Source organism: Sorex fumeus, unplaced genomic scaffold, assembly GCF_029834395.1.
Source record: "Sorex fumeus unplaced genomic scaffold, SorFum_2.1 ptg000101l, whole genome shotgun sequence".
In the NCBI taxonomy this organism is placed as follows: Eukaryota; Metazoa; Chordata; class Mammalia; order Eulipotyphla; family Soricidae; genus Sorex; species Sorex fumeus.
The window spans coordinates 1,079,388-1,106,975 of NW_026606158.1; the positions used below are offsets into that span (position 1 = coordinate 1,079,388).

The 27,588-nt window shown below is 52.2% G+C and overlaps 1 protein-coding gene across 1 annotated transcript in view; it reads left to right on the forward strand.

Moving 5' to 3' along the window:
- SLC2A3 (solute carrier family 2 member 3) overlaps nucleotides 1-27,588 on the forward strand; it is a 98,751-nt gene that overhangs the window by 56,839 nt on the left and 14,324 nt on the right. Inside the window, exons 2-3 of the mRNA XM_056134713.1 lie at nucleotides 24,608-24,700; nucleotides 26,626-26,786. Of these exons, the coding sequence (XP_055990688.1) occupies nucleotides 24,608-24,700; nucleotides 26,626-26,786 (254 nt within the window). The remainder of the gene's footprint in view (nucleotides 1-24,607; nucleotides 24,701-26,625; nucleotides 26,787-27,588) is intronic.

A 27,588-nucleotide genomic window follows, 5' to 3' on the forward strand; every position in this document is an offset into this window, starting at 1 on the left:
GTGCTGGGAATCGAACCCCGGTCAGCCACATGCAAAGCAAACGCCCTACCCGCTGTGCTATTGCTCCAGCCCCTTAACTGCTATTTGAAACGTCACCAAAAATACCTCTTCCTCTGGGTGAGTCTATGGAAAGCTTCCTGTGTGTGTTGTGTGTGTGTGTGTGTGTGTGTGTGTGTGTGTGTGTGTGTGTGTGGTGGGGGTGGGGGTGGGCACACCCAGTGCTGCCTCAGGCCCTTCAGCTCTGTTAATTCCAGTGCATCTGGATTCTGTCTTTATCAGATACCATCCTGATACTATCCTGGGCCTGAGAAGTGACGCAGACAGAGGGCTGGAGGCCAGGTTTTGTTGGGGTGGGGTAAGGGGGTCTGTTCTGGCAGTAGCTACCAGCTATGCTGGTCCCTTGAGCCCTGCCGGGTGTGGCTCCAAAGAAAAGAAAGAAATCAAGTTATCTGTGAGGCTAGAAAATTCCTCTAGGCTGTGAAGATTGTAACCGGTCAAAGTGATGGCTTCCCAATAATCAAAGGAGATAGATATAGATAGTCCAGATATTCCTGTTAGAAAAGGGAGAAATCAAGGGTCAGAGTGATAGTATAGTGGTAGGGTATTTGCCTTGCCCGCCCTGGGTTCGATCCCGATAGCCGGAATGGTCCCCTCAAGCGAGCACCGCCAGGAGTGATTCCTTGATTGCAAAGCCAAGAGCAACCCCTGAGCATCACAGGATATGACCCAGAACGAAAAAAAAAAAAAAAGGGAGAAATTAAAAAGGCAAAAGGGGGGCTGGAGAGATAGTACAGTGGGTGGGGCGTTTGCCTTGCACGCGGACAACCCAGGTTCGATTCCCAGCATCCCATAGGGTCCCCTGAGCACCGCCAGGGGTAATTCCTGAGTGCAGAGCCAGGAGGAACCCCTGTGCATCGCCAGGTGTGACCCAAAAAGAAAAAAAAAAAGGCAAAAGGTGATAGTTCCCACACAGTATAAAACAGTGATGCTCAGGGGTGACTCCTTGCTCTGTGCTCTGGCATCAGTCCTGGAAATTTCGAGTGGCCATAGGAGATACAAGGTGAGCACCCAACTTGCTTTGCTATATTATCTCTTCAGCCACTACATTTTTTTTTCTTTAATTGTGGGGCTGGAGAGCAATTAAGGCACTTGCCTTGCAGGTAGCCTGTGCAAGCTGACCCCAGGTCTATCCCGGGCATCCCACAAAATTTCCCAAGTGCCGCCAGGAGTGATTTCTGAGTGCAGAGCCAGGAGTAACCCCTGAGCATACCTGGGTGTGGCCCAAAAACCAATAAATAAATTAATCAATTAACTAATTAATTTTCATCCTCTAAAGACAGAGCAAGGGGACTGGAATCATAGCACAGCAGGGAGGGCATTTGCCTTGCATATGGCCGACCTGGGTTCGATTCCCAGCATCGCATATGGTTCCCCGAGCACCACCAGGAGTAATTCCTGAGTACAGAGCCAGGAGTAACCCCTGCGCATCAGTAGGTCTGACCCTAAAGGCAATAATTAATTAATTGATTGATTAATGATCATTAAAATAATTAATTAATAACATAATAAAGACGGAGCTAGTACCCCATAAAGCTTCTGTATTTGGGGGTATGGGAAATGTTTGGGTCGTCCCCAATAGTATTATTCCTGGCTCAGTCTTGGTGACTAGTAGACTGTGCACCTGGGTCTGGTGTGTGTCAGATGAGCCCGTTGGCTCCTATACTATCTCTCGGGCCCCAGGCCTATGTCATTTTTTATTGTTGTTGCAGTTGTTTGGGGGCCACATCTGACAGTGCTCAGGGCTTACTCCTGGCCTTGCACTCAGGAATCAACTCCAAGCAGGCTCAGGGACTCGATGGGATGCGGGAATTGAACCCCAGTCAGCCTCATGAAAGGCAAGCTTGGGGCTGGAGCAGTAGTATAGCGGGTAGGGTGTTTGCCTTGCACGTGACCAACCCAGGTTCGAATCTGTGGCCCCCCGAGCACCGCCAGGAGTAATTCCTGAGTGCAAAACCAGAAGTAACCCCTGAGCATCACTGGGTGTGACCCAAAAAGGAAAAAAAAAAAAAAAGAAAGGCACCCACCCCAGCCCCCCAGCCCCAAGCTCATGTCTTGAATGCCCAAGATAGGGGTGGGGGCGGGCAGGGAAATAGCTTAGAAGGCTGGTACCTATACATTACTTGCAAGAGACTGGGGTTCAATCCCTGTTACTGCAGGATCCTCAGAGTACCACCGATTGTGACCCCCCCCAAACAAACAAAATCGGAGGCACACTTGAATGTAGCCCACCCAGATGCGAATCCCCAGCATCACAAAGGCCTCTCAACACTACCCCGGTGCCAGATGCAGATGCAGTATCCAAGCGGCTGGCATCCTTGGGCCATGCAGTTCAATCCCTGGAAGGACCCCTACAGTGCTTGGGAGGCCAAAAGCCCAAAGGCCAAATCCTTGGGTCAGAGAGACCCAACAGGGCCTATGGCACTCGCCTTTTCCGGTTTGTTCCCTGACACCTCATAGGGTCCCTTCTGTGCTGTCATGCGTGGTTCCCTGAGCCTGGAGCCAGGAATAAGCCCTGAGCACCGCAGTGCATGGCCCACACCCTCTGTCCCCCACAAAGATGATTAACACGTTGCTCCATGGCCTGAGTCTGTGCGGTTGGCCTAGGTTTGATCCCCGGCACTGCACCAACAGGGGCTTCCTGCACCCCAGCATGGAGTCGGGCATAGCCCCCAACTTACCTAACCTGATACTTAACCCCTTCTGGAGGCCAGAGGGGCTGGAGCGATAGTATAGGAGTTAGGGCGCTTGCCTTGCATGCAGCCAACCTTGATTCCATTCCCAGCACCCCATAAGGTCCCCTGAGCCCCGCCAGGAGTGACCCCCGACTCACTCAGAGCCAGTCAGCCCTGAGCAACACTGAATGTGGCCCCAAAACAAACTATATACATATACGAATTTGATCAAATTGGCATTAAGGTACCTTGTCTTGCAGGAGACTATCCCAAGTTCATTTTTGTTTGTTTTTTCGTTTTGGGGGTCACATTTATTTTTGCTCAGGAGTGCTCAGGTTAAGTGCTCAAGTGTTACTCCTGATGGGCTTGAGGGGCCATACAGAGTGCAGGGAATTGAACTCAACTGAACCAGGTCAGTCTTTTATTTATTTATTTATTCATTTATTTTTTTTTGCTTTTTGGGTCACACCCGGCGATGCACAGGGGTTACTCCTGGCTCATGCACTCAGGAATTACTTCTGGCTGTGCTCGGGGAACCATATGGGATGCTGGGAATTGAACCCAGGTCTGCCACATGCAAGGCAAACGCTCTACTCCCTGTGCTATCGCTCCAGCTCCATGAACCCAGGTAAGGAAGGCAAGCACCCTACCCATTGTACTATCTTTCTGGCCCCAAGACTGTTATGGTTCCCTGATGATAGAACCAGGGGTAAGCTCTGAGCATAAATGGTGTGACCCAGAATGAACAAGTGGATAATTGATGAAAAATGCTTAAATGACCTTGAATGACCATCTGACTGATTAAATACACATTTTCTAGGGCTTTCACATTTATTGGGTTTATATTTACTGCGTTGCCTCCCTTAATTCTCCTGCAGATTCCTTGAGGTGTGTTCTATAGCCTCTGATTTAAATACTGAAGATGAGGCTGAAGACACAGAAAACAGGCTTTCCATGCCTTGCCTTGCATGCGGCTGATCCCTGTTCAATGCCCTGAGCACTGATAGGAGTGACCCCCGAGAACAGAACCAGGAGTAAGCCCTCAGCATCACTGGGTGTGGCCCATAATCTAATAAAGAAAAAATGAATACTGAAGTTGAGTGTCAGAAGCAATAGTCCAGGGGGTGTTTGCCTTGCATCTGGCCAACCCCGGTTCACATCCACCCCATGGTTCCCTGAAACCCCCCCCCCAGGTGTGGCACCCAAACCATAAATAAATAGATAAATTCTGAAGTTGAGGAGACCAGAGAGATAAAACAGCCAGGGGAGGAGCTTGCCTTGCATGAGGCTGACCCGGGTTCAATCTTTGACACCTGACGGGGTCCCCCAAGCTCCACCTGGAATGATTCCTGAATGGAGTTAGGAGCGGGCTCCAAGCTCAGCCAGGGTGATGCCAAATCAAAACAAAATGAAACAAGAAAAAAGCGAATTGAGATCTAGACGCTAAATAGCCACCGAAACAACTCTGTTCCTCTCAAATTGCTAGACTGACTTGGCATGCCTCTGCTGGGTCAGGCCCACTGAATGAGCTGTTCTCCTGCTACTTCCTGGCTCAGATAATAAGAGGAAACAGATAACATAACAATACAGCCTTAACAAAAGACATTCCCAACCAAGTTGATGGTTCAGTGCGTTGAATCCTCATGAGTAGTGGGGTTTTATCTCCTGCATTGCCTGGACCCCAGCACCCCTGGAGAGGCTCCTAAACCGGGAGGTGTCTTTTTTTTGGGGGGGGGATCACACCTGGCAATGCTCAGGGGTTCCTCCTGGCTCTGCACTCAGGAATTACTCCTGGCAGTGCTCGGGGACCATATGGAATGCCGGGATGGAACCCAGGTCAGCCGTGTGCAAGACAAACACCTTCCTCGCTGTACTATCACTCCATCCCCCAGATGGAGTCTTTAAAAGAACACTGGTTGGTTGTGTCCCTACCCAAGAGGCTGGGATTCCCCGGGGGCAGTGGGAGGTAAGCACCCTTGCCTTAGTGGGAGGCTGCCAGGCTTTCCCAATGGAGAGCAGCAGCCCTTTCTCTGGTCCTAAAGGAAAACCACAAAGGAACCCCCTTGAGATGGTCTTTAAATATAAACCCAGAGAACAGAGCGATGGCACAGTGGGTAGAGTATTTGCCTTGGGGCTGGAGCAATAGCACAGCGGGGAGGGCGTTTGCCTTGCACGCGGCCGACCTGGGTTTGATTCCCAGCATCCCATATGGTCCCCTGAGCACTGCCAGCAGTGATTCCTGAGTGCAAAGCCAGGAGTAACCACTGAGCATCGCCGGGTGTGACCCAAAAAGCAAAAATAATAAAATAAAATAATAAAAATAAAATAAATAATAATAGAGTATTTGCCTTGCGTGCAGCCAATCAGGTTCAATCTTTGGCATCCCATATGGTCTCCTGTACCCGCCAGGAATAATTCCTGAGCACAGAGCCAGGAGCAAGTCAGGAGAACCACCAGTTGTGACCCCCAAACAAAAAGATCCCCAAGATTCTTTTTTTTTTTTGCCTGTTTATCTTCTTTTTTTTTTCAGGGGTGGGGGACAACACCTGGTGGTTCTCAGGGCTTAGTCCTAGCTCTGAATTCAAAGATCACTTCTGGTGGGATTCTGAAAACCCTGTAGGATGCTGGGATGAATCCCAGGTTCACGATCACGATCACAATCATCCTGTTGTTCCTCGATTGCCTCAAGCAGGCACCAGTAACGTCTCCTTCGCCCTAGCCCTGTGATTTTAAAAAGTGCCATAGTCAAGGCTCTTTCAGGGTTAGGAGAATGAGACCCATCATTGTTACTGGTATTTGGCATATTGGGTATGCCACGGGGAGTTTGCCAGACTCTGCCGTGTGGGCAGGTTTCATTCGGTAGCCTGCCAGGTTGTAGGATCCCAGGTTAGCCGCATGCAAAGCCCTACCCTCTGCACTCTCTCTCTCTATGACCTTTTCTTTTCTTTTCTTTTCTTTTCTTTTCTTTTCTTTTCTTTTCTTTTCTTTTCTTTCCTTTCCTTTTCCCTTCTTCCTTTCTTCCTTTTTCCCCCCTTCCTTTCTTTCTTCTTTCTCTTTTTTTTTTTTTGAGGACACACCCAGAGGTAGTCAGGGCTTACTCCTGGCTCTGTGCTCAGGGATCATTCCTGATAGGCTCGGGGACCATATAGGGTGCCAGGGATCAAACTCAGGTGACACCATGCAAGACAAATGCCCTCCCCACTGTATTATCTTAGCCCTTTATCTTTCGAAATTAATTTGGCAGGTGGGCATTGGGGAGTGTTTAGGGCTGAACCTTGAGTAACTTGTGTAAGATTTTGTTTGTTTGTTTGTTTGTTTTCAGTTAGAGTTGAGACACAGGGGACGGACCCATAGCACAGTGGGAAGGACGTTTGCCTTGCATGCGACTGACCCGGGTTCGAACCCCACATCCCATATAGTGTCCCCCGAGCACCGCCAGGAGTAAATCTTGAATGCAGAGCCAGGAGGAACCCCTGAGCATGGCCGGATATGGCCCAAAAAGGAAAAAAAATAAATTGAGACACAGACATGCACTTCCCCTGCCGAGTAACCTGGCCCTTCCTTCTGCTTCAGATCTCCGTTTCTCAACCTTGCTGACTTATCTTCCTAGATATTGTCTCGAAGAGTATTTCTCAACCAGCCCATCTGATCCCCTGTTAGCCCCAGGATATTTCAAGAAGGTAAAAAAATCACGTACATGTGGGCCAGAGAGATAGTTCAGCTGGCAGGCAAGATGCTTGCCTTGCATGCGGCCAACCCAGGTTTGATCCCAGAACCCCATAGGGTCCCCCGAGCACTGCCAAAAATGAGCCCTGAGCTCAGAGTGGAGTAAGCCCTACACATCGCTGGGTTTGTCCCCCCTCCCCCCACTCCCACCCCACTCCCCAAACAAACAAAAATGCACAGCCACAGGATAAGACTTGAGGGCCAACCAAAGGACAGGAGGCCATAGGACAGAAACAAGATTGAAGAGAGGGACCATGGTCAGGGCAGCTCGAGAAACTTTGGTGCAGAGCATATTCTGAAATAAATACTGCTCTGTTTTGAAGTAAAATAGAACTGGAGAGTGGAATGATCCCTGTGCATAGAGCCAGGAGTAAACCCTGAGCGCCAGAAAGTGAGGTCTAACCACATACCCCGCAAATAGCCTCTCTTTTTAATTTTTTTTTTTTTTTTTTTGCTTTTTGGGTCACACCCAAGCGATGCTCAGGGGTTACTCCTGGCTCTGCACTCAGGAATCACTCCTGGTGGTGCACAGGGGATCATATGTGATGTTGGGGATCGGGGATCGAACCAGGGTCAGCCATGTGCAAGGCCAACACCCTACCCTCTGTGCTATTATTCCAGCCTCCCACTCTGGCCCCGCAAATAGCCTCTTAGTTGCAGGTTTTATAAAGTAACATTTATAAAATAGAAACTTACTTTCAAATTAAGGTTCTAAACTAATTGTCCAGATTACAGAGTATTTTACTTTTTTTTTTTTACTTAAAGTTGATTTTTTTAAACTTGTATCTTATCATTTGCTCCTTAAGAATTATTCTTTTGTGGGGCTGGAGCGATAGCACAACGGGTAGGGCGTTTGCCTTGCACGCGGCCCACCCAGGTTTGATTCCCAGCATCCCATATGGTCCCCTGAGCACCGCCAGGGGTGAATCCTGAGCGCAGAGCCAGGAGTAACCTCTGTGCATCGGCGGGTGTGACCCGAAAAAAAATATTATCCTTTTGTATTAAAATTGTTCATCGATTTGCTCGAGCGGGCCCAGTAACGTCTCCATCATGAGACTTGTTGTTACTGTGTTTGGCGTATCGAATACGTCACGGGGAGCTTGCCAGGCTCTTAATTAAATCTTAATTAAATTTGGCCAGGCTCTTGCCAAATCTTAATTAAAATTAAGATTTGGGTTCCTATTTGTGAAACTATGACTTCTCAGCTCAATTGTCTCAAAGAAACAAAGTTTCTTTGAGTATTAAACAAAGTTTCTTTGAATATTAAAAAAGACTCATAATTTCTAAAAAAAAAAATACTGGAGAGATTGAACTCTGAAGCAGATGCTTCGCAAGCAGGATGCCTTGATCTCCATCACCTCCATGTGCCCTGAGCAAACCGGGCGTGATCCTTGAGCCCTGGGCCAGAGTACTGCTGGATGTGGACTCCAAGGCAAACAAAACAAACAAACAAACAAACAAAAAACAGGGACTGGAGAGAGAACGCATTTATTTGCTTTGTATGCAGTCAACCCCAGCTCTGTCCCTGGTACAGCATATGGTTTCAGGAGTGATCCCTGAGCGCAGAGCCAGGACGATGCTCTGAAGAGTGCAGGATGTAGCCCGACCCTTTCCCCTCCCCCAAACAAAAACCAGTAAACCGGCAAGGGCCACGTTCTTTCCCAGACCGGTTTCACTAGGGGAACGGAAGTGGAGTCCATTCACAGCGGTGCGGGGGAGCGAACCCACCTTGGAGGCAGCAGGGCTTCAAGGCAGCTCATCCGAGTGAAATTGATGAAATTGATAAGGCAGATCAGAAATTGTGCTGGTGTTCTGGTTTACTAACGTAAGCGTCTGATTGATGAAGTATGTGTCCCGCCAAAGTACTTTGTATAGTTCAAAGTGCACAGTATAGAACCCCAGGATTCTATACTGACACATCAGACGCCTCACATCCAAAGTTTATTTTAGATCCAAGCTTGTCTTTAGCATTTTCTGACTTTGAACAAATGTATGGTGACATCTTTATTTCTTTCTTTCTTTCTTTCTTTCTTTCTTTCTTTCTTTCTTTTTTTCTTTGTATTTTTCTTTCTTTCTTTTTTTTTCTGGAGGGCGTTGCCTTGCGCACAATCAGCCCGGCCGAGGTGGGTTCGATTCCTTCACCCCTCTCGGGCAAAGACTGGCAAGCTATATGCCAACATTCAATATGCCAACACAGTAACAAGTCTCAAAATGCAGACGTTACTGGACCTGCTCCAAGCAATCGATGAACAACGGGAGAACAGTGCTACAGTGCAAGTTTTAGATGACACCTTCATCTGCTGCTTTTTGGGTCACACCCAGTGATGCTCAGGGCATTCTAGGAATTACTCCTGCCGGTGTTCGGGGGACCATATGGGGATGCTGGGAATCGAACCAGGGTCGGCTGCGTGCAAGGCAAATGCCCTACCTGCTGTGCTATCACTCCAGTCCCCTTTTTTCTTTCTTTCCTTCCTTCCTTCCTTCCTTCCTTCCTTCCTTCCTTCCTTCCTTCCTTCCTCCCTCCCTCCCTCCATCCCTCCCTTCTCTTTCTTTCTTTCTTTCTTTCTTTCTTTCTTTCTTTCTCTTTCTCTCTTACTCTCTTTCTCTCTCTTTCTTTCTTTCTGAGGTAGCAGGGTTGTACATCCAGCTCTGCTCAGGGATTACTCCTGGTTCTGTGCTCAGTTTCATTCCTGGCAGTGCTGTAGGGTGGCCATGTGCAAGGCACGTGCCTTACCCACTGTACCCTCTTTCCTAGCCCTCTGACATGTCGCCACCATTGCAGTGCCACCCCAGGACAATCTCATTGTCCTAACCCCCACTCTGCCTGCCCTGCCCACCCCCGCTGGCCACATCCCAGCCCCAGATCTTGGTACTATCTTTCTAGTTTTTCCTTTGCCTTTTTGTTGTCTGTTGGGGGCCACACCCGGCGATGCTCAGGGCTTATATGTGGCTCTGCACCCAGGAAATACTCCTGATGGTGCTTGGTGGACCAGAGGGGATGCTGGGGATTGAACCTGGGTCGGCCATAGGTGAGGCAAACGCCCTCCCTGCTGGGCTATCTCTCTGCCTCTGCTTTGTTCTATTCGGGGATTTGGTTTTGGAGGCCACACCCGTGGTGCTCAAGGGTTACTCCTGGTATAAGGGTCACTCCTGGTATTATTCAAGGGACTCCGCGGTGCTGGAATCAAGGAGAGGACAGTCACGTGCAAGAGAAACGCCTTAACCTTTGTCCTGTCTCCCTGCCCGCCCCCGCCCCCCCCCCCCCCATATTAATCTGAGATTTTACTCTGTTTCAATCTTCTCTGTCTGATATCCAAATTACCTTCAACTTAGGGCCAGTGGGACTCCCTTTTATTTATTTATTTATTTTTCTTTTCGGGTCACACCCAGTGGTGCTCAGGGGTTACTCCTGGCTTTGCTCCTGGCGGTGCTCAGGGGTTACTCCTGGCTTTGCTCCTGGCGGTGCTCAGGGGACCATATAGAATGCTGGGAATCGAACCCGGGTCGGCTGCGTGCAAGGCAAACGCCCTACCTGCTGTGCTATTGCTCCAGCCCCAGTGGGACTCCCTTTTAGTTGGACTCCTGTGCCTTTCTGGAGGAGGTAGGGGTGGTAAAGGTGCTAAGGGTGAACCCAGGACCGTCCCTGAGACTCACCCGTCCCCTCACCCATTGCTGAGCTACGTCCTGCCCCAGGTCTTCTCTCTTTAACCTCATTCATCTTTTTTTTTTGGGGGGGGGGGGTCATGGGCCGGGAGCGATAGTACAGTGGGTAGGGCGTTTGCCTTGCACACAGCAGACCAGGGTTCGATTCCTCCGCCCCTCTCGGAGAGCCCGGCAAGCTACAGAGAGTATCCCGCCCGCAGGGCAAAGCCTGGCAAGCTCCCCCATGGCGTATTCAATATGCCAAACACAGTAACAACAAGTCTCACAATGGAGACGTTACTGGCCCGCTCGAGCAAATCGATGAACAAACGAGAGGACAGTGCTACAGTGCTTGTGGGTCACACCCCGGCAATGCACAGGGTTTACTCCTGGCTCATGCACTCAGGAGATTATTCCTGGCGGTGCTCAGGGGACTATATGGATGGTGGGAATTGAACCCAGGGCAGCAGCGTGCAAGGCAAACACCCTCCCCACTGTGCTATCGATCCAGCCCCCACGTATATCTTTATTTTTTTCTTTTTGCTTTGTGGGCCACTCTGGCAGTGCTCCAGGCTTTACTCCTGGTGGGACTCAGGATACCGAATCGGGTATGGGGACAAAACCCGGGCCATCCGCATGCCAGGCAAAACACCTACCCACCAGCCTCTTACACTGGTCCACCGCATTCCTTTTGTTAAGCTTCCCTGTTTGCTACCAGAGAAATATGTTCCACTTCCCGCCTTTTGCCCCTCAGCATTAAAAACCGCTTTTTTTTGGGGGGGGGGTCACACCCGGCAATGCCACAGGGGTCACTCCTGGCTCTGCGCTCAGGAATTACCCCTGGTGGTGCTCAGGGGACCCTGTGGGATGCTGGATTCGAACCCAGGTCGGCTGCGTGCAAGGCAAACGCCCTACCCGCTGTGCTATCGCTCCAGTCCCTGCCCTTCTCCTCATTAAACACTGGCATCAGGGGTTATCTCGGCACCCCCCTTGCACCGGCTCCTTCCTCTGAAAAAATCTTGACTTGTAGTGGAGAACAGAATTAGTAAATAAGACTGTACTAAATCAAAGCCGCGGGGGGCAGAGGGAGGGGTGTCTGGTGCTGGAGCGATTGTATAGCGAGACTGGCCCTTCACACGGCCGGCCCAAGTTGGGTCTCTGGCACTGAACCTGCCTCCCTGAGCCTTGCCAGGCGTGATTTCCTGAGCTCATAGCCAGGAGTAAGCCCTGTGCATAGTCAGGTGTGACCCCAAATAAGAAAACAGGGGCTGGAGCGATAGCACAGCGGGTTGGGCGTTTGCCTTGTACGCAGACGACCCAGGTTCGATTCCCAGCATCCCATGTGGTCCCCTGAGCACCGCCAGGGGTGATTCCTGAGTGCAGAGCCAGGAGTAACCCCTGTGCATTGCCGGGTGTGATTCAAAAGCAAAGAAAAAGGAAAGAAAGAAAAAAAAAGGAAACACCCCTCAACCCCCGCAAAATGTTGGGATTGATACCCACTTGCTAATCTCCATGATGTTCTGCTCGTGCTACACCAGGGTGGAATTTCAGTCTCCGGCGTGCTTGCTTGTCTGAGCCACAGTAGGGAAGGGCCTGGAGATGATTCCAGATTGGGCTCTCACACAGCTGTGCTCCCCCGCGCTATGAATCAGACTTCCCACACACAGAGGCTGCCATCAGAAAGCAGTCATGCTTGGCAAGACCTCTCCTCTCTCTCTCTCCTCTCTCTCTCTCCCCTCTCTCTGTTAGAAGGAGATGGGGGGGGGGACCCATATCCGGCATTGCTTAGGCCTTACTCCTGGCTCAGTGCTCAGGGATCAATCCTGGCAGGCTCATGGGACCCTATGGGATACTGGGGATTGAACCCCGGTTGGCTTGCTGTGCTAGGTACTACCCGACCCACTATACTATCAGTTTGGCTCCCAAAATAAATAGCGTTTTCCTTCTTTTGGTTTTGGGAGCCACGCCTGGTGATTATTCCTGACTCTGCACTCAGGAATCACTCCCAAAGATGCTTAGGAAACCAAATGGGATGGCAGGGATTCAACCCAGGTCAGTCTTGTGCAAGGGCAAATGTTCTACCCACTGTACTATTGCTCCGGCCTCCCAAATAAGTATCTTTTTTATTTTTTTTTCTTTTTTGGGTCACACCTGGCGATGCACATGGGTTACTCCTGGCTCAGGAATCACCCCTGGCAGTGCTCAGGGGACCATATGGGATGCTGGGAATCGAACCCGGGTTGGCCACGTGCAAGGCAAACTCCCTACCCGCTGTGCTGTTGCTCCAGCCCCCCAAATAAGTACCTTTAAATTAAATTTACAAAGGATTTTGCTCAACACCAAGACATGGTCACACAAGTCACACAAGTCATCCTGTTATTCGTCGATTGCCTCGAGCAGGCCCCAGTAACGTCTCCTTCATCCTAGCCCTGAGATTATATTCAAGGCTCTTTAGGAGTCTTTAGGAGAATGAGACCCATCATTGTTACTGGTATTTGGCATTTTGGGTACGCCACGGGGAGTTTGCCAGACTCTGCCGTGTGGGCAGGCTACATTCGGTAGCCTGCCAGTTTGTCCAAAGTAGGAATGAGATAATAAGGTGTCATAATAGAATGACATAATAAAAGACATGGTACCAAACAATATTTAAATGCTCCAAATAACAAAGAAAGCTGCTGTCAATGAAAAGCACCCAGGTCTGGTAGATTTTAATTCCTTTTGCAACTTATTATAAAAAGAGAGCAAAAAGTTCAGATTGTTTTATATCTCTACTCTGTAATTAGGACAACAAAAATTAACTATTTTTTGGTTGTCCCAGGCTTACTCCTGGTTCTGTGCTCAGGGATCACTCCTAGCAAGCTTGGGTGCTGGAGACCCAACCCAGGTCAGCCTCACTCAAGGCCTAGCACCCCGACTGCTGTACTATCTCTTCAAATCCAAACAAAAGTAAATTTTTGGTTCCAATTTGTTTTGGGATCATACCAGGCAGTGCTTAGGGGAGTGAGGGTTGCTTTCCACAAGGTGGTTAAAGGACCATGTGGTACAGGGGGGATCGAATCCAGGGTTCCAGCGTGCGGAGCATGACCCCAGCCCCTTGAGCCTGTAGCACTGTAGCACTGTACATCGATTTGCTCGAGCGGGCACCAGTAATGTCTCCATTGTAAAACTTGTTGTTACTGTGTTTGGCATATTGTATACGTCACGGGTAGCTTGCCAGGCTTTGCCGTGTGGGCGAGATACTCTTGGTACCTTGCAGGCTCTCCAAGAGGGGCGGAGGAATTGAACCCGGGTCAGCCGCGTGCAAAGCAAACGCCCTACTGCTGAGCTATCGCTCCAGCCCCCTTGAGCATAATTTTTTTAATTTTTATTTATTTATTTATTTATTTATTTTGCTTTTTGGGTCACACCTGGTGATGCACAGGGGTTACTCCTGGCTCATGCACTCAGGAATTATTCCTGGCGGTGCTCGGGGGACCATCTGGGATGCTGGGAATCGAACCTGGGTCAGCTGCGTGCAAGGCAAACACCTTACCTACTGTGCTATGGGCTCCAGCCCCGGAGCCTAATTTATTATTTAAAATTTGTTAAATTTCTTTTTATTATTATTATTATTATTAGTTTATTTATTTTGCTTTTTTGGGGGTCATACCTGGCGATGCACAGGGGTTCCTCCTGGCTTTGCACTCAGGAATCACTCGTGGCAGTGCTCAGGGGACCATATGGGATGCTGGGAATAGAACCTGGGTCGGCTGTGTGCAAGGCAAACGCCCTACCCGCTGTGCTATCGCTCCAGCCCCACCAAGAGTAATTTTTAAAAAAAAGGGGGGGCGTTGCAGCAGTAGTATAACAGGGTTGCACGTGGCTGACCCGGGTTCAATCCCCAACATTCCACTGGGTCCCCCAGGCCTGCCAGGAGTGATCCCTGAGCACGGCTGGAATCAACCAAAACAAAAACAAAATCATTTAATGTACTAAGCACTTGTAAAGTTTGAAGACTAAGACTTGGGCCATGGTTTCAAATAGAGCAGTTGCCTTGCATTTGTGTGTGAGTTTTATTCCCGCCTTCCCCCACGCACCACACCACACACACACACACACACACACACACACACACACACACACACTCATTCTCCTTCCTCTGCTCTTTTTTTTTTTTTTGGCTTTTTGGGTCACACCCGGCGATGCTCAGGGGTTACTCCTGGCTCATGCACTCAGGAATTACCCTAGGCGGTGCTCGGGGGACCATATGGGATGCTGGGAATCGAACCCGGGTCATCAGCGGCGTGCAAGGCAAATGCCCTACCTGCTGTGCTATCACTCCAGCCCCTGCTCTTTTTTTTTTTTTTTTTTTTTTTTTTGCCTCACACCCAGTAATGCACCAGGGTTACTCCTGGATCATACACTCAGGAAAAGTCCTGCTGGTGCTCCAGGGACCTTATGGGATGCTGAGAATCGAACCCGGGTCTGCCGGGTGCAAGGCAAACGCCCCTCCCCGCTGTGCTATCACTCCTGCCCCATTCTCCCTCTTCTCTCCTGCCCTTCCTCCACTTGCTACTCTACAATGATGCTCCCGTACGATGCCCAGGTGCCCTACGCATCCCAACGCCAGCCCTCCTGGCGCCAGTGTGGGACCCACTTCAGGATCCTATCTCAGGGTCAGTTTTTGCCGGCCTGCCACTTTTGTTACGAAGAGCAGTAACTCTCCGCAGCTGGAGCCAAGGAAGGGAAGCCGGCAGAACTGGCAAGGGGTTAGCCGAGCTTCCTCCCAGTTCCAGCCCTGTCCTGTTTACCAGGAAACTCTGCTCTAGGGTGTTGCTGTGCCAGACGCCTGCCCAGCCCTGGAGAGGTGATAAGGGTTTATTTGTTGCCTCCTTCAGTGAGAGAAGGTCTCGCACTCTGGGGAAGGGCCTGGGGTGGCCAAAGCCGGGCTTATCTGTAGGGATTCACCCTGGGGTGTCAGGCAGTTTCAATACACTGAGGAAGTCTGGAGCAAGACTCAGGAGGTGGTGAGGCTTCCTGTAGAATGTTCTAGAATATTCGCACCAGGGCCTGCCTTTGTCTGGATCCCGAGTCTCTCTCTTTTTTCCTTTTGGCTTTTTGGCTCGGGGCTTACCCAGCGATGCTCAGGGGTTAGGCCTGGCTCTGCACTCCCAGGCGGTGCTCAGGGGACCCTATGGGATGCTGGGGATGGAACCTTGGTCGTCCGCGTGTGAAGCAAACGCCCTCCCCGCTGGACTATGGCTCTGGGGGTCCTGAGGCTCCGAGAGACTTCATCACCTTGTGGCTCCCCCCCCAACCCCCACCCCACTCCCCACTCCCGCCTCCCACTCCCCACTCCACCCCACCCCCCCACCCCAGCTAGCCATCCGGAGATGAAACATACATGTATGGAGCCTAACTCCGTTCTGGGCCAGATGAACAGACCAGGCTCCCCTAGGGGCCTGGCCCAGTGATGGAGATAACACACGGGTCAGGAGTGAAGTGAATGCTTCGCGTGTATGAGGTCATGGGTTCAAAACCCTGCTCCCCGGGGCCAGAATGATAGTACAGCCGGTAGGGTGCTTGTCTTGCACATTCGTTCTCTGGTACCCCATAGGCTCCCCCAACCCCCCCTGGCCAGGAGGACCCCCTGAGTGCAGCGTGGGTAAGGTCTCACCCAGCAGCGCCCAGAGCTTACTCCTGCGCTTGGGGATCACTCCTGGCAGTGCTATTTTTTTTTATTTTTATATTTTTATATTTTTTGCTTTTTAGGTCACACCCGGTGATGCTCAGGGGTTGCTCCTGGCTCTGCACTCAGGAATCACTCCTGATGGTGCTCGGGGGACCCTATGGGATGCCGGGGATCGAACCTGAACCCGGATAGGCGGTGTGCAAAGCAAGCACCCTCCCCTCTGTGTTATGGCTCCGGCCCCTTCTAGCAGGACTTGAGGAACAATATGTGGAGGCTAGAAATCAAATTTGGGTCGACTGTTTGCAAAGCAATCACCTTACCTGCTACAGTATCGCTCTGGTCCCTCCAGTGATGCTTTAAAAAAACAAAGACAGGGGCTGGTGAGATAGCAGAGTGGGTAGCGTGTTTGCCTTGCATGCGGCCGACCCGGGTTCGATTCCCAGCATCCCATATGGTCCCCTGAGCACCGCCAGGAGTAACTCCTGAGTGCAGAGCCAGGAGTAGCCACTGTGCATCGCCAGGTGTGACCCAAAAAGCAAAAAAAAAAAAAAAAAGAAAAAAGACAATGGGCCAAAGTGAGGGTACCGCGGGGAGGTGTCTGCCTTGAACACAGCTAACCGGGGTTCCATTCCCAGCCACCCGTCCCGTTCCCTTAGAGCCACCAGGAGTGACCCCTGAGTGCAAAAGTGGGAGTAAGCCCTGAGCACTGCCCGGTGTGGTCCAGCCAACCATTCCCGCCCCCCCACACACACACACACCAAAAAAAGGTGGACTGGAGCGATAGCACAGTGGGTAGCGTGTTTCCCTTGTATGCAGCCGACCTGGGTTCGATTCCCAGCATCCCATCGGGTCCCCCAAGCACCGCCAGGAGTAATTCCTGAATGCAGAGCCAGGAGTAACCCCTGGGCATTGCCAGGTATTACCCAAAAAGCAAAAAACAAACAAACAAACAAACAAAAAACCCCAAAACCAAAAATCCACAAAAGTTGTTCTTTATGGAACACGGTGACAAACAGACAGGAGAAACCTTGAGGCACTGGCCTTTATCGTGCCTCTGAAATATCATCCACATGGTGTCATAGTGGCGGTTTTCCCGGTTTTCACTCAAAGTGTTTGAATTCCTGAGTTCCCAGAATCTAGGGCCCTTGGTCTGTTTGTCTTTCCACTGGTTATCACTCGCAAACATCCTGCCCCACTGCGCCCCCACAGAGCTGGGAGCCCCCCTCCCTTCCCTGCCACTGCCCCTGAGATTCCAGAACACAGAACACCCCCACCCCCCCACTGACTCCTGGGAGACCCTGCAATTTGCCCCCCCCCCCCCCCCCACACACACACTCCTCTCTCCGGACTTCCTTGGGCTTTTGTTGTTGTTCTTCTTTGGGCCACAAACACCCGGTGGCCTTTGGGGGATGCTTCCAGTCCCGTGCTCAGTGGGTGACTCTTCGCAGTGCTCAGGGGACCAGACAGTGCTGGGAATGCAACTCAGGCCAAGCCTGCGCCCAGCCAACTTGTGCTCCCCTCCCCTCCCCCCTCCCCTCCCTCCCTCTCTTCTCCCATGCCCTTCCCTCCCCTCCCCTCCCCATGTGCAATGCGGAGATCACACCTGTGCTGAGGGCAAAGCCAGGGCCTTACACACTGAATTCTGTCTGACTCTCTGGCCCCTCCTTGCAGACACAATCGTGTCTACTATTTCTACTATGTCTGCTATAGAAAGAGAAAAGAAAATATTTAGCAGATACCAAATAGCACATTTATTTTTATTTTTGGATTATTATTATTATTATTATTATTATTATTATTATTATTGCCATACTCAACAATGCTCAGGCCTTACTTGTGGTGGTACATGGGGAACCACCTGTGGTGCCCGGAATCAAACCCGCTGTGCCATCTCTCGGGCCCTCCAGGACACTGGCTTTCCCAACTGGCTGTTTCCCTTGCACGTACCTCCAGATCCCGCGGCCAGCGAATATTGAGCTCGAACTCAGGTGGGAATCTCGCGTGGATTCCCGAAGATCCCAGCCAGCTCACTGATGCCAAAACCTGTCAGCCAAGAGCTGAACTGTGCCCATGGGGAGGCTGGCCGGGCCGGACTCTCATCCGGAGCGTGAAGGCCGGGCCCTGGGCCCGCCCTGAGCCGCCTTTTGAGCCTGGAGTTCAGCAGATGCTCCTTGATCATAATCTTTCAAATATACAAGTCGCTAGAATGTTTCCTCCCTGTCAGCCTTTTCCAAGGTCCTTAAGAGTATAGCCAGAGAATACAGCTTTCAACCCTCTGCCTCTTTCTTTTTATTTTGTTTTGGTTTGGGGGCCATGCCTGGTGATGCTCAGGGCTTACCCTGGGCTCTGCGCTAAGGAATTATTAGATGCTAGGGGACCATATGGGATGCTGGGGATCAAACCCGAGTTGGCTGCATGCAAGGCAAACGCCCTACCCGCTGGACTATTGCTCCGGCCCGCCAAAGCTGTATTCTTCTTCTTCTTCTCTCTCTCTCTCTCTCTCTCTCTCTCTCTCTCTCTCTCTCTCTCTCTCTCACACACACACACACACACACACACACACACACACACACACCCTCCTTCTGAACATTATGGTTTGCAATACAGGTTCTGAGAGCAAAAAAAAAAAAAGTGAAACAAAAAAGAGTTACTCAGAAGGATGCTGGTAGCATCAGAGCAGTGGAGTGACGCTCCCAGCCTGAGTCACCCAGATGACCTTGCACGGATGGTGGGGGCGTCCCCCCACCTGATAGGAAACGGGAGGAAGCGCAGCTTCTTCTCTGAAAGCAGCCTAGTTCCCTCGTGAGCTTTCCTCCTGCCTTTCATTCACAGAGAACTGTCGCTTGTTGCTTCTATGGGGGCAATCTGGCTATGCTCAGGGCTTCCTCCTGAAGGCTGGCTCTGCACTACACCTGACAGGGCTCAGGGGACCCTGTGGGATGCAGGGGATGGAACTCTGGTGGGCATATGCAAGGCAAGCGCTCTACCCGCTGTGCTGTCTCTCGGCAGCAAACTCTCAGACCAGCGCACCCATTTTTCCCAGCCCCTACATCTTGGGGATCTGCCCAGTAGGGCCGGTGGGGGAACTCTCAAATGGCCCCTTGGGTTACAGAGTTCCTAACTGAACTCTCAGGGAAAGTCTTTCCATCCTGGTTCATATCCAGTAGGCACTGGGTTTGTAAGAGTTAATAGGAGAAAAAGAGGGTCTGGAGTGATTGTGCCCACCTGGGCTCAATCTCAGCGGCCTGTGTGGTCCCCAGAGCCCTACTAGGAGGACAGAACAGGGAGAACCCCTGAGCACTGTTGGGTGTGCTCAAAAACCAGAAAGAAAGAGAAAGAAAGGAAGAGAGAGAAAGACAAAGAAAGAAAGAAAGAAAGAAAGAAAGAAAAAGCAAGAAAAAGAAAGAAAGAAAAAGAAAGCAAGAAAAAAGAAAGAAAGAAAAAGAAAGCAAGAAAAAGAAGAAAGAAAGAAAGAAAAAGAAGAAAGAAAGAAAGAAAGAAAAAGAAAGCAAGAAAAAGAAAGAAAGAAAAAGAAGAAAGAAAGAAAGAAAAAGAAAGCAAGAAAAAGAAGAAAGAAAAAGAAAGCAAGAAAAAGAAGAAAGAAAGAAAGCAAGAAAAAGAAAGAAAGAAAAAGAAAGAAAGAAAGAAAAAGAAAGCAAAAAAAAGAAGAAAGAAAGAAAAAGAAAGCAAGAAAAAGAAGAAAGAAAGAAAGAAAGAAAGAAAGAAAGAAAGAAAGAAAGAAAGAAGGGGAGGGTGGCCAGAGTGATAGTACAGGGAGTAGGGCCTTTGCTTTGCATGCAGTCGACCCGGGTTCGATCCCCAGCACCCCATATGGTCCCCTGAGCACCTCCAGGAGTAACCCCTGTGCATCGCCCGTGTGACCCCCCCCCAAAAAAAAAAACAAAAAAGGGGAGGGAAAAACAGAGGAAGAATAAGAAAGTTTCTATAGATTATTGGCTGAAATTCTACTCTATTGACTAGGTTGGATCAAATCAGCAGATTGTCCACGTGAATTTCTCTTCTCTTAACTCCTTTTAGTTGTTTTTTCTAACTTCTGCCACGGATTGAGGTTTCCAATACCGCTCAGGACGGTTTCCCGATGCCTACGGCCGATTCCACGCGTACCCCCATCCCCACCCCCAAGGTCTCCCCACTTGCAAACGGGCTACTAGAGAACATGGTTATGTAAGAGGCCGGCCTCAGTAGGCCTGGCCCGCCGCCCGACGACGGGACAGTCTCTCATCCTCCGGCCAGGCATTCAGTTGCTGTGGAAACCCGGGGCCTCTGGGTCCAGTTTCCTGGAAGGCGGGGTGGGGGCGGGGTGGGGGGCCCCGCCCTCGGGGAAGGCTCTCGCGCCCGTCACGTTCCACACGTCCCCAGATGACTGCCTTGTGGTCAGACCTGCAGAAGCTCCTCATTTGTGGGGGGGAGGAAGCAAAGGGGAAGGGGGGTGCCCAGATCATCTGCTTGCTCCAGACCCAGCGGTATCGGTTTGAATTTTAACCCCACAGACCCAAACCCCCAGGGAAGATGCGCTTCCTCCGTTTACCGTCTGGAAAACTCGGAGCCAGCGTTTTCCAGCGTTTTCCAGCGTTTTCCAGCCGGCACCGGCCTCTCCCAGACCCAGGGGGTTGCTAGGCTACAAATTCTAGGGTATTAGGAATGTGACCATTGCTAATCCCCTCTCTCCAGCCCGCCCCCCACCCCCTGCCCGTTATCTCTTACTTAGCCACAACTCAAAGCCTTTTCTTTGTTTAACCCCACCCGGGTTCCCCTTCATCCCCCCCTCCCAACATCCTCTGCAGGTCAAAGCTGTCTTGTGTTTTCAGTCTCTTTAAAAACTTTTTTTTTTTTTTTTGCTTTGGGGCCACACCTGCTTAGCCGTGCTCAGGGTTTACTCCCGGTCCTGTGCTCAGGGATCACTCTTGGTGGGACTCTAGGAATTATTCCCGGGTGCCCCAGATCAAACCTGGGTCTCTCTTGGGCCCTCTTCTCCGGTTTTTCTTGTACTGTTTAGTCATCAGATATTTAATTTCGTGCCTTACAGACATTCACGGTGCTGGTGGAGGGAAGTAGACACTGGGGGTAGGATTGGTGCTGAAATACCGTGTGTCTAAAACTGTCAACATCTTCGTACATCACAGCTCTTTAATTTAAAAAAAGAGAGGGGGGCTGGAGAGATAGCACGGCGGGGAGGGCGTTTGCCTTGCACTCGGCCGACCCTGGTTTGATTCCCAGCATCCCATATGGTCCTCTGAGCACCAAAAAAGAGGGGGGGGGGAGAGAGAGAGAGAGAGAGAGAGACAAATTGATGGTGTGAGGAGGGTGGAAGGAAGTGGACTAGAGGTGACAAAAAAATACTTCTAGTTAATCAGCGTTAAACACTACACTACGGTAGCTCTGTCACCTACAGGACAATCAATTTCTGTTTATTCAAAGAAAGGAATGAATAGACTATTGATTATTCCCACCAAGTGTATAAGAACCAGTTGGGTTGGCTTTGCCCCCTCTTGTTTTGGGGGGGGGATTGTCACATAGTGGTAGTCAGGTCTACTCCTGATTCTGTGCTCAGGGGACTATGACCCATCCCTCCAGCCCCATTATTATTATTATTATTATTATTATTATTATTATATCACTGTCACTGTCCTCCCGTTGTTCATCGATTTGCTCGAGCGGGCCCAGTAACGTCTCCACTGGAGACTTTGTTGTTACTGTGTCTGGCATATCGAATACATCACGGGGAGCTTGCCAGGCTCTGCCATGCGGGCGAGATACTCTCGGTAGCTTGCCGGGCTCTCCGAGAGGGGCGGAGGAATCGAACTCAGGTCGGCCATGTTGGCTGCGTGCAAGGCAAATGCACTGTGCTATCGCTCCAGCCCATTATTATTTGCTTTTTTTATGGGGGGGTCACACCCAGTGATGCACAGGGGTTACTCCTGGCTCTGCGCTCAGGAATTACCCCTGGCGGTGCTCAGGGGACCATATTGGATGCTGGGAATCGAACCCGGGTTGGCCACGTGCAAGACAAACACTCTACCCGCTGTGCTATTGCTCCAGCCCCTCCAAGGCCCATTTTTAAGTGGAAGAAGAAAATACTACCAATAAGAACTGAGAGTTTGAGGAACGGGCCGAAAAAGTATTTGGGGCGCCCTGAATACCACACCCAGCATGCTCAAGGCTTAATTCCTGGCTCTGCGTTCTGGGATCACTCCTGGCAGTGCTGGGGGAACCCTATGGTGTGGGGATTCGAACCCGGCCCCGCCTGGCGCGCAAGGCAAGCGCCCTAGCCACCGTACTACAGAGCATAGGCCCCTGCAAAGGGCTCTTTAACGGGAATTGATCGCTGGTCCCGCTCTGGATGCTCTCAAGCCGAGGCCCGAGGCAAAGCTTGCAGAGTGAGTCAAATCCCGAGTGGATGGTTCGGAGATGCCACGTGCAGACAGACTCCTGGACCGCATCCCGCGCGCCGTCGTCGCCGTGGTCCCCAGAGAGAGCGGGTCCTGCTTAGCCACGCAGCTTCGCTCCGAGCCGGGAATGGCCCGACTCTCGCCTCCCTTAACCTTTGAGAGACTCCAAAAGCCGCGGCTAAATTAGGCGTGGGATCGTGGGATCGTAGCTGCTTTCTGCTCCCGCGCCCGCCAACCCGGGTAACTCACTCAGCGCGTTTGGCGTCTGGAGAGCGCGGATGAGGCAGCCGCATCCCCCGGGAGATCAAGCCCCCTTCTGCGCAGATGCCAGGGCAAATAAAATAATAAATAACAAGAAGAATGATGATGATCAAAGCGCAAACTGTTGTTTTTTTTTTTTTCCTGCCCTCCCTCCCGTCTTTTCGGCTTGCCTTTTTGTCCGTGAAACCAAGAAGCTGCTTTAGAAGAGGGAAGAGGCTTTTTCTTTTTTTTTTAAGAAAAAAAAAAAAACGGAGTGGGAGGGGAGGGTATAGGATGTGGTTTGATAAAGGAAAGGGGAGGTGGGGTGAGGACCGGCTCACAGCAGGGGGATGGAGTGGTTGCCCACGGTGGGGGCAGAGTTTGAGGTCGCCACATTCCGAGCGGTCACCGGCTTGCTGGGGGCGGGGCGGGGTGGGGCCCAGGAGGCGGGTCCCCGCGGTGGGGGGGGGACTCCGCCCTCTGCAGAGATTATAAAGGGGTGCGCGAGCGTCTTGCCGGGAGCCTGGGAGGGGGAAACGTCTGCGGGCTCATCCGTGGGGCTCCAGGCGCTAAGTGGCTGTCGCTGCGCGCGCGGGGACGTTTGGGCCGTGAGCCGGTGGCTGGCAAGGGGGACCCTCTCCGGGACGCCGGGACCGAGATCGCTCTCCAAAGCGTCCGGGCGCGGGATTCAGGCGCGCGCGACCATGGGGACCGGGAAGGTGAGTGAGCGCGGGGGGGTCGCGGGCTGGCCCGTTATTTCTGCGCGGCTGCCCGGGGACAGGCCCGGCCGGACGCAGGAGCCGGCCGAGCTCGGGGTCCCTGAGTCACCGCGCCTTCCCCGGAGGGTCCCCCGCTCCCCCACCCAGGCCACCGAGCCTTCTGCCTCGCCGCGCTGCGGGGGGCTCCGACCCCCCGGAGAAGCACCGTCGCGTCCGTGCCGGGGTGTCGCGAGCAGTGGGTGGAGGATCTGTCCCACCCCCCACCCCGGACACCGGCCCCCGCGGATGGCGTGCGCCCCGACGTGGGCGCCCGAGGCAGCCGGGAGGGGTGGTCCCCAGATTTGTCTGGAGGGGGTCTGGGCAAAGTCTCCACCCATCAGTTTCCCGACAAGTGCAAGGTGTGCTCGCGATGAGCAGTTTATTGATGACTGTGTGGTCCAGGGCAGAGTGGCCTGTGGTTGTGGGTATTGGGGGTCGCGGGGTGCTAACCCAAAATGTATGGGGGGGGCTAGGCAGGCGTTTTCCGGCCGCTGTCAGCTTGTGGAGGGCCCTCGCGGATAGTAAATATTTCGGGTGGGGGTGGGGTGGGGGAAGTCAGGTCTCCCCTCCCCCCCCCCCACCAACAGACCCACGCACCGCCAGAGGATTCAGATGAAGAGTTTGACCTCAGGCTGGTGCCTCGCTTGTTCCCGGGGCAAGGTCACTTTGGGGGAACCGTCAAGGTGGCCTGGAAGCAGATAAGGATGAACCGGGGTGGAGGTGGGGACCGTGCCCGGGCGTTTACCTGCCCTGCGGCCAGGGATGCGGGCGCGCTGGGTGATGCGCCGGGTGATGGGTGCGGGGGGACCCTGGGCGCCGGTCTGAGGGGACCCCTCTCCGCGAGCGCGCTGCCCGGCTCGGTGCGCGGTGGCTGGGATCGTGCCACCCCGGCGCCCGCCCTCCCTGCCAACCCCCCCCAAAATCCAACCGCGGCGGGGCGGCCGGTGAGCTGCGTTCTCCCCCTGCCGGGTGGGAGGTGACAGTGCAGTGGTTGGGACCGGCGGGGCTGCTTTGCGCTGGACTGTGGGTGGACGCGGTGGGGCACTCGATCCCGAGCAGGGCGGGAAGGGAGACACAACCCCCACCCCCCACACACACACACCGAATGCCAACGCACACACACCCATCCGCGCGCGCTCCCGCGCACCCTCCCGGACTCCTGGGGGACCTGACGCGGGCAACGGAACAGGGGGCCCGGGGCAGGGTCATGCAATCGGTGATTTCCCAGGACGGAGGCTCAGGGACCCTTGGGCCTGCTGTACCCGCTCACCCAGCTCCTCCCATCTTCTCACGGTGCTCCCGGAGCACTCACTTCTCTGCCCTCCGGGCGCCGCCTCCCTTTGCGTTCTTCATCTAAGACGCCAAGGGCTTGTTTTTCTTTTTTCCTGCCCCTGCCCTGAGACCCGTTTCTCTGTCCCCCTTCCTCAGGTGACTTCCGAGCTGATCTTTGCCATCTCGGTGGCCACCATCGGCTCCTTCCAGTTTGGCTACAACACGGGCGTCATCAATGCTCCCGAGATGGTAAGTGTGGCTAGCCTCCCAACCCACCTTGAGTACCCCCAAGGGCCTGGGATTCCTGAGGGGCTGAGATTTGCAGACAGGGGCCTGAGTGATGAGAGTACAGCGTTTTTGCCTTGCACGCAGCCCATGGGAGTTCAATCATCGACACCCCATGGCGTCCCCTGAGCACCGCCAGGAATAATTCCTGAGTGCAGAGCCAGGAGTAACCCCTGAGCATCCCCAGGTGTGACCCAAAAAGAAGAAAAAAAAATTGCAGGCAGATATCCTTGAAGTTTAGCTTGCCTAAAACTGAAGAGAGATCAGGAGTGAGAGGTGTGTGTGTGTGTGTGTGTGTGTGTGTGTGTGTGTGTGTGTGTGTAGGGGGAATCTTTTAATTTTATTGTGGGGCCATGCTCAGTTGTGCTCAGGGTTTATACTCCTGGCTCTAAGCTCAGGAATCACTCCAGGTGGGGCTCTGGGGATCACTTGGGGTGCCAGGGGTTGAACCTGTGCAGGGTAAGACAAGCACTTTCCCTGCAGAGAAGCACCCCACCTTTTCTGCCCTGACTGTGAGAAGTTTTAAGTTTGCTTGCTTGTTTGGGTGGGAGTGTGTGTGCACTGAACAGTGTTCAAGCTTGGCTCTGCAGTCAGGGGTCACTCCTGGCAGGCTTGGGGGACAGTAAGGGGTCACGATCACGATCACGACCATCCTGTTGTTCGTCGATTGCCTTGAGCAGACCCCAGTAACGTCTCCTTCGTCCTAGCCCTGAGATTTTTTAAAAAGTGCCATATTCAAGGCTCTTTCAGGCTTAGGAGAATGAGACCCATCATTGTTACTGGTATTTGGCATATTGGGTACGCCACGGGGAGTTTGCCAGACTCTGCCATGTGGGCAGGTTACATTTGGTAGCCTGCCAGGTTGTCCAAAGTAAGAATGAGATAAGATGTCGTGTGGCCGCAAGTGCGGCCACGCGCTTCTGGGAGCTGGGTTTTATAGTCTCTGGATCTTGGTCGTTGGTGGGGGTACTGGGAATCAAAACCAGGCTGGGGGCCAGAGTATGTCGTTTGTTTGCCTTGCATCTGGCCAACATTAGTTCAATTCCCGGCATCCCATAGGGTCCCCTGAGTACCGCCAGGAGTAATTCCTGAATGCAGAGCTGGGAGTAGTAACCCCTGAACATCATGGGCGTCACCTCCCCCTGGCCCCCCCCCCCAAAAAAAGCCAAAAGAAATCCCAACCAGATAGCTATGTGCAAGGCAGTTACCAAGCATCTGCCATTCCTATCCCTTGTGCTCCAAGGATGAGGAAGGCTTTTGCGAGGTAGGAGGACGGGGTTGCGGGGGGAGGGGAGGATGTTGCAAACTCAGCAATGCCCAGGGCTGTCTGCTGACTCGGTGGTGGGACCACATGGGGTGCTGGAGATCCCGACCCAGAGAATGGAGAAGCTTTAAATCACCAAAGCAAAGGTTCTCTCACTGTGTGATGGTTTGTTTCTGCTTCCTTAGGGATGAGTAGTCAAGAAGGGGGGGGGGGGGGTCTTAGAAGAGAAAGTGTGGAACCAGAGCCATAGTAGAGTGGGTAGGGTGTTTGCCTTGCACCTGGCCGACCCGGGTTTGAGCCCTGGCATCCTGTGGGGTCCCCCCTAACACCGCCAGGACTAATTCCAGAGCAACGAGCCAGGAGTACACCCTGAGCATCACCAGGTGTGGTCCAAAGAAAAAAAGAGGAAGAGGGCCTGGAGCGATAGCATGGCGGGGAGGACGTTTGCCTTGCACATGGCCGACCCAGATTTGAGTCTCAGCATCCCATATGGTCCCCTGTGTGTCGCTGGGTGTGACCCAAAAAGCAAAAAAAAAAAAAAAAAAGAGGGGGGGGGTGGTTTCCGCAGGTCCCATGTCTGTATATTCTCAACCTTGGTCTTTTCTCCACCTGTTGGCACTTGCAGATCATCAAGATGTTTCTGAATGAGACTCTGACAGATAAGCAGGGCACGCCGCCCAGCGAGGTGCTGATCACCAGCCTCTGGTCGGTGTCTGTGGCCATCTTCTCCATCGGCGGCATGATCGGCTCCTTCTCCGTCGGACTCTTTGTCAACCGCTTTGGCAGGTATTGACCAGAAGGGGCCAGGGAAGGGACTCCACCAGCTGCCCTGAAGATGAATCCTCAGAATTGGGGTGGAGAGGGGGGTGGTGCGTTTGTATAAGGACCCCTAATTTTCACCTAGTCCAAATGGGCCTGACTTGGGGCTGGAGCAAGAGCAAAACGGGGAGGGCGTTTGCCTGGCACGCAGCCAACCCGGGTTTAATTCTCAGCATCCCATATGGTCCCCTGAGTACTGCCAGGAGTGATTCCTGAGTGCAGAGCCAGGAGTAACCCCTGTGCATCTCCGGGTGAGACCCAAAAAGAAAAAAAAAAAAGAAAAAAAAACACAACTGACTTGAAGGACTGCCTCTGTCAATTGCTCCCCAGCTGTCAGGTGAATGGTGAGTGTCTGAATTTCAGAGAGGCATAGCAAGCTTTCGGATTATTCCTGGAACAGGGGTTAAGGCACCGTCTCTACTTGCCTTGCACATAACTGACCTGAGTTTGATCCCTGGCATCTCATACCGTCCTCCGAGCACCACCAGGAGTAATCCTTAAGTGCTGCTGGGTGTGGCTTCAAACTTCTCCCACCCTAAGAAAACACCCTAAGTGTTCCAGAAATATGCCATCTCTACGGTCGCTGCTGTTTGATTTTCTTTTCTTTGGTGGGGGTGAGGGTGGGGCTTGGGGCCACACCCAACAGTTGGTCTATTTCTGACTCTGGGCTCAGTGTTTGGGACCTATGTTGCCAGGGTTCGAAGTGAGTTGGTGGGATACAAGGAGGTGTCCTAGCCTCTATAATATTCCTCTGGCCCTAGCTGTGTTC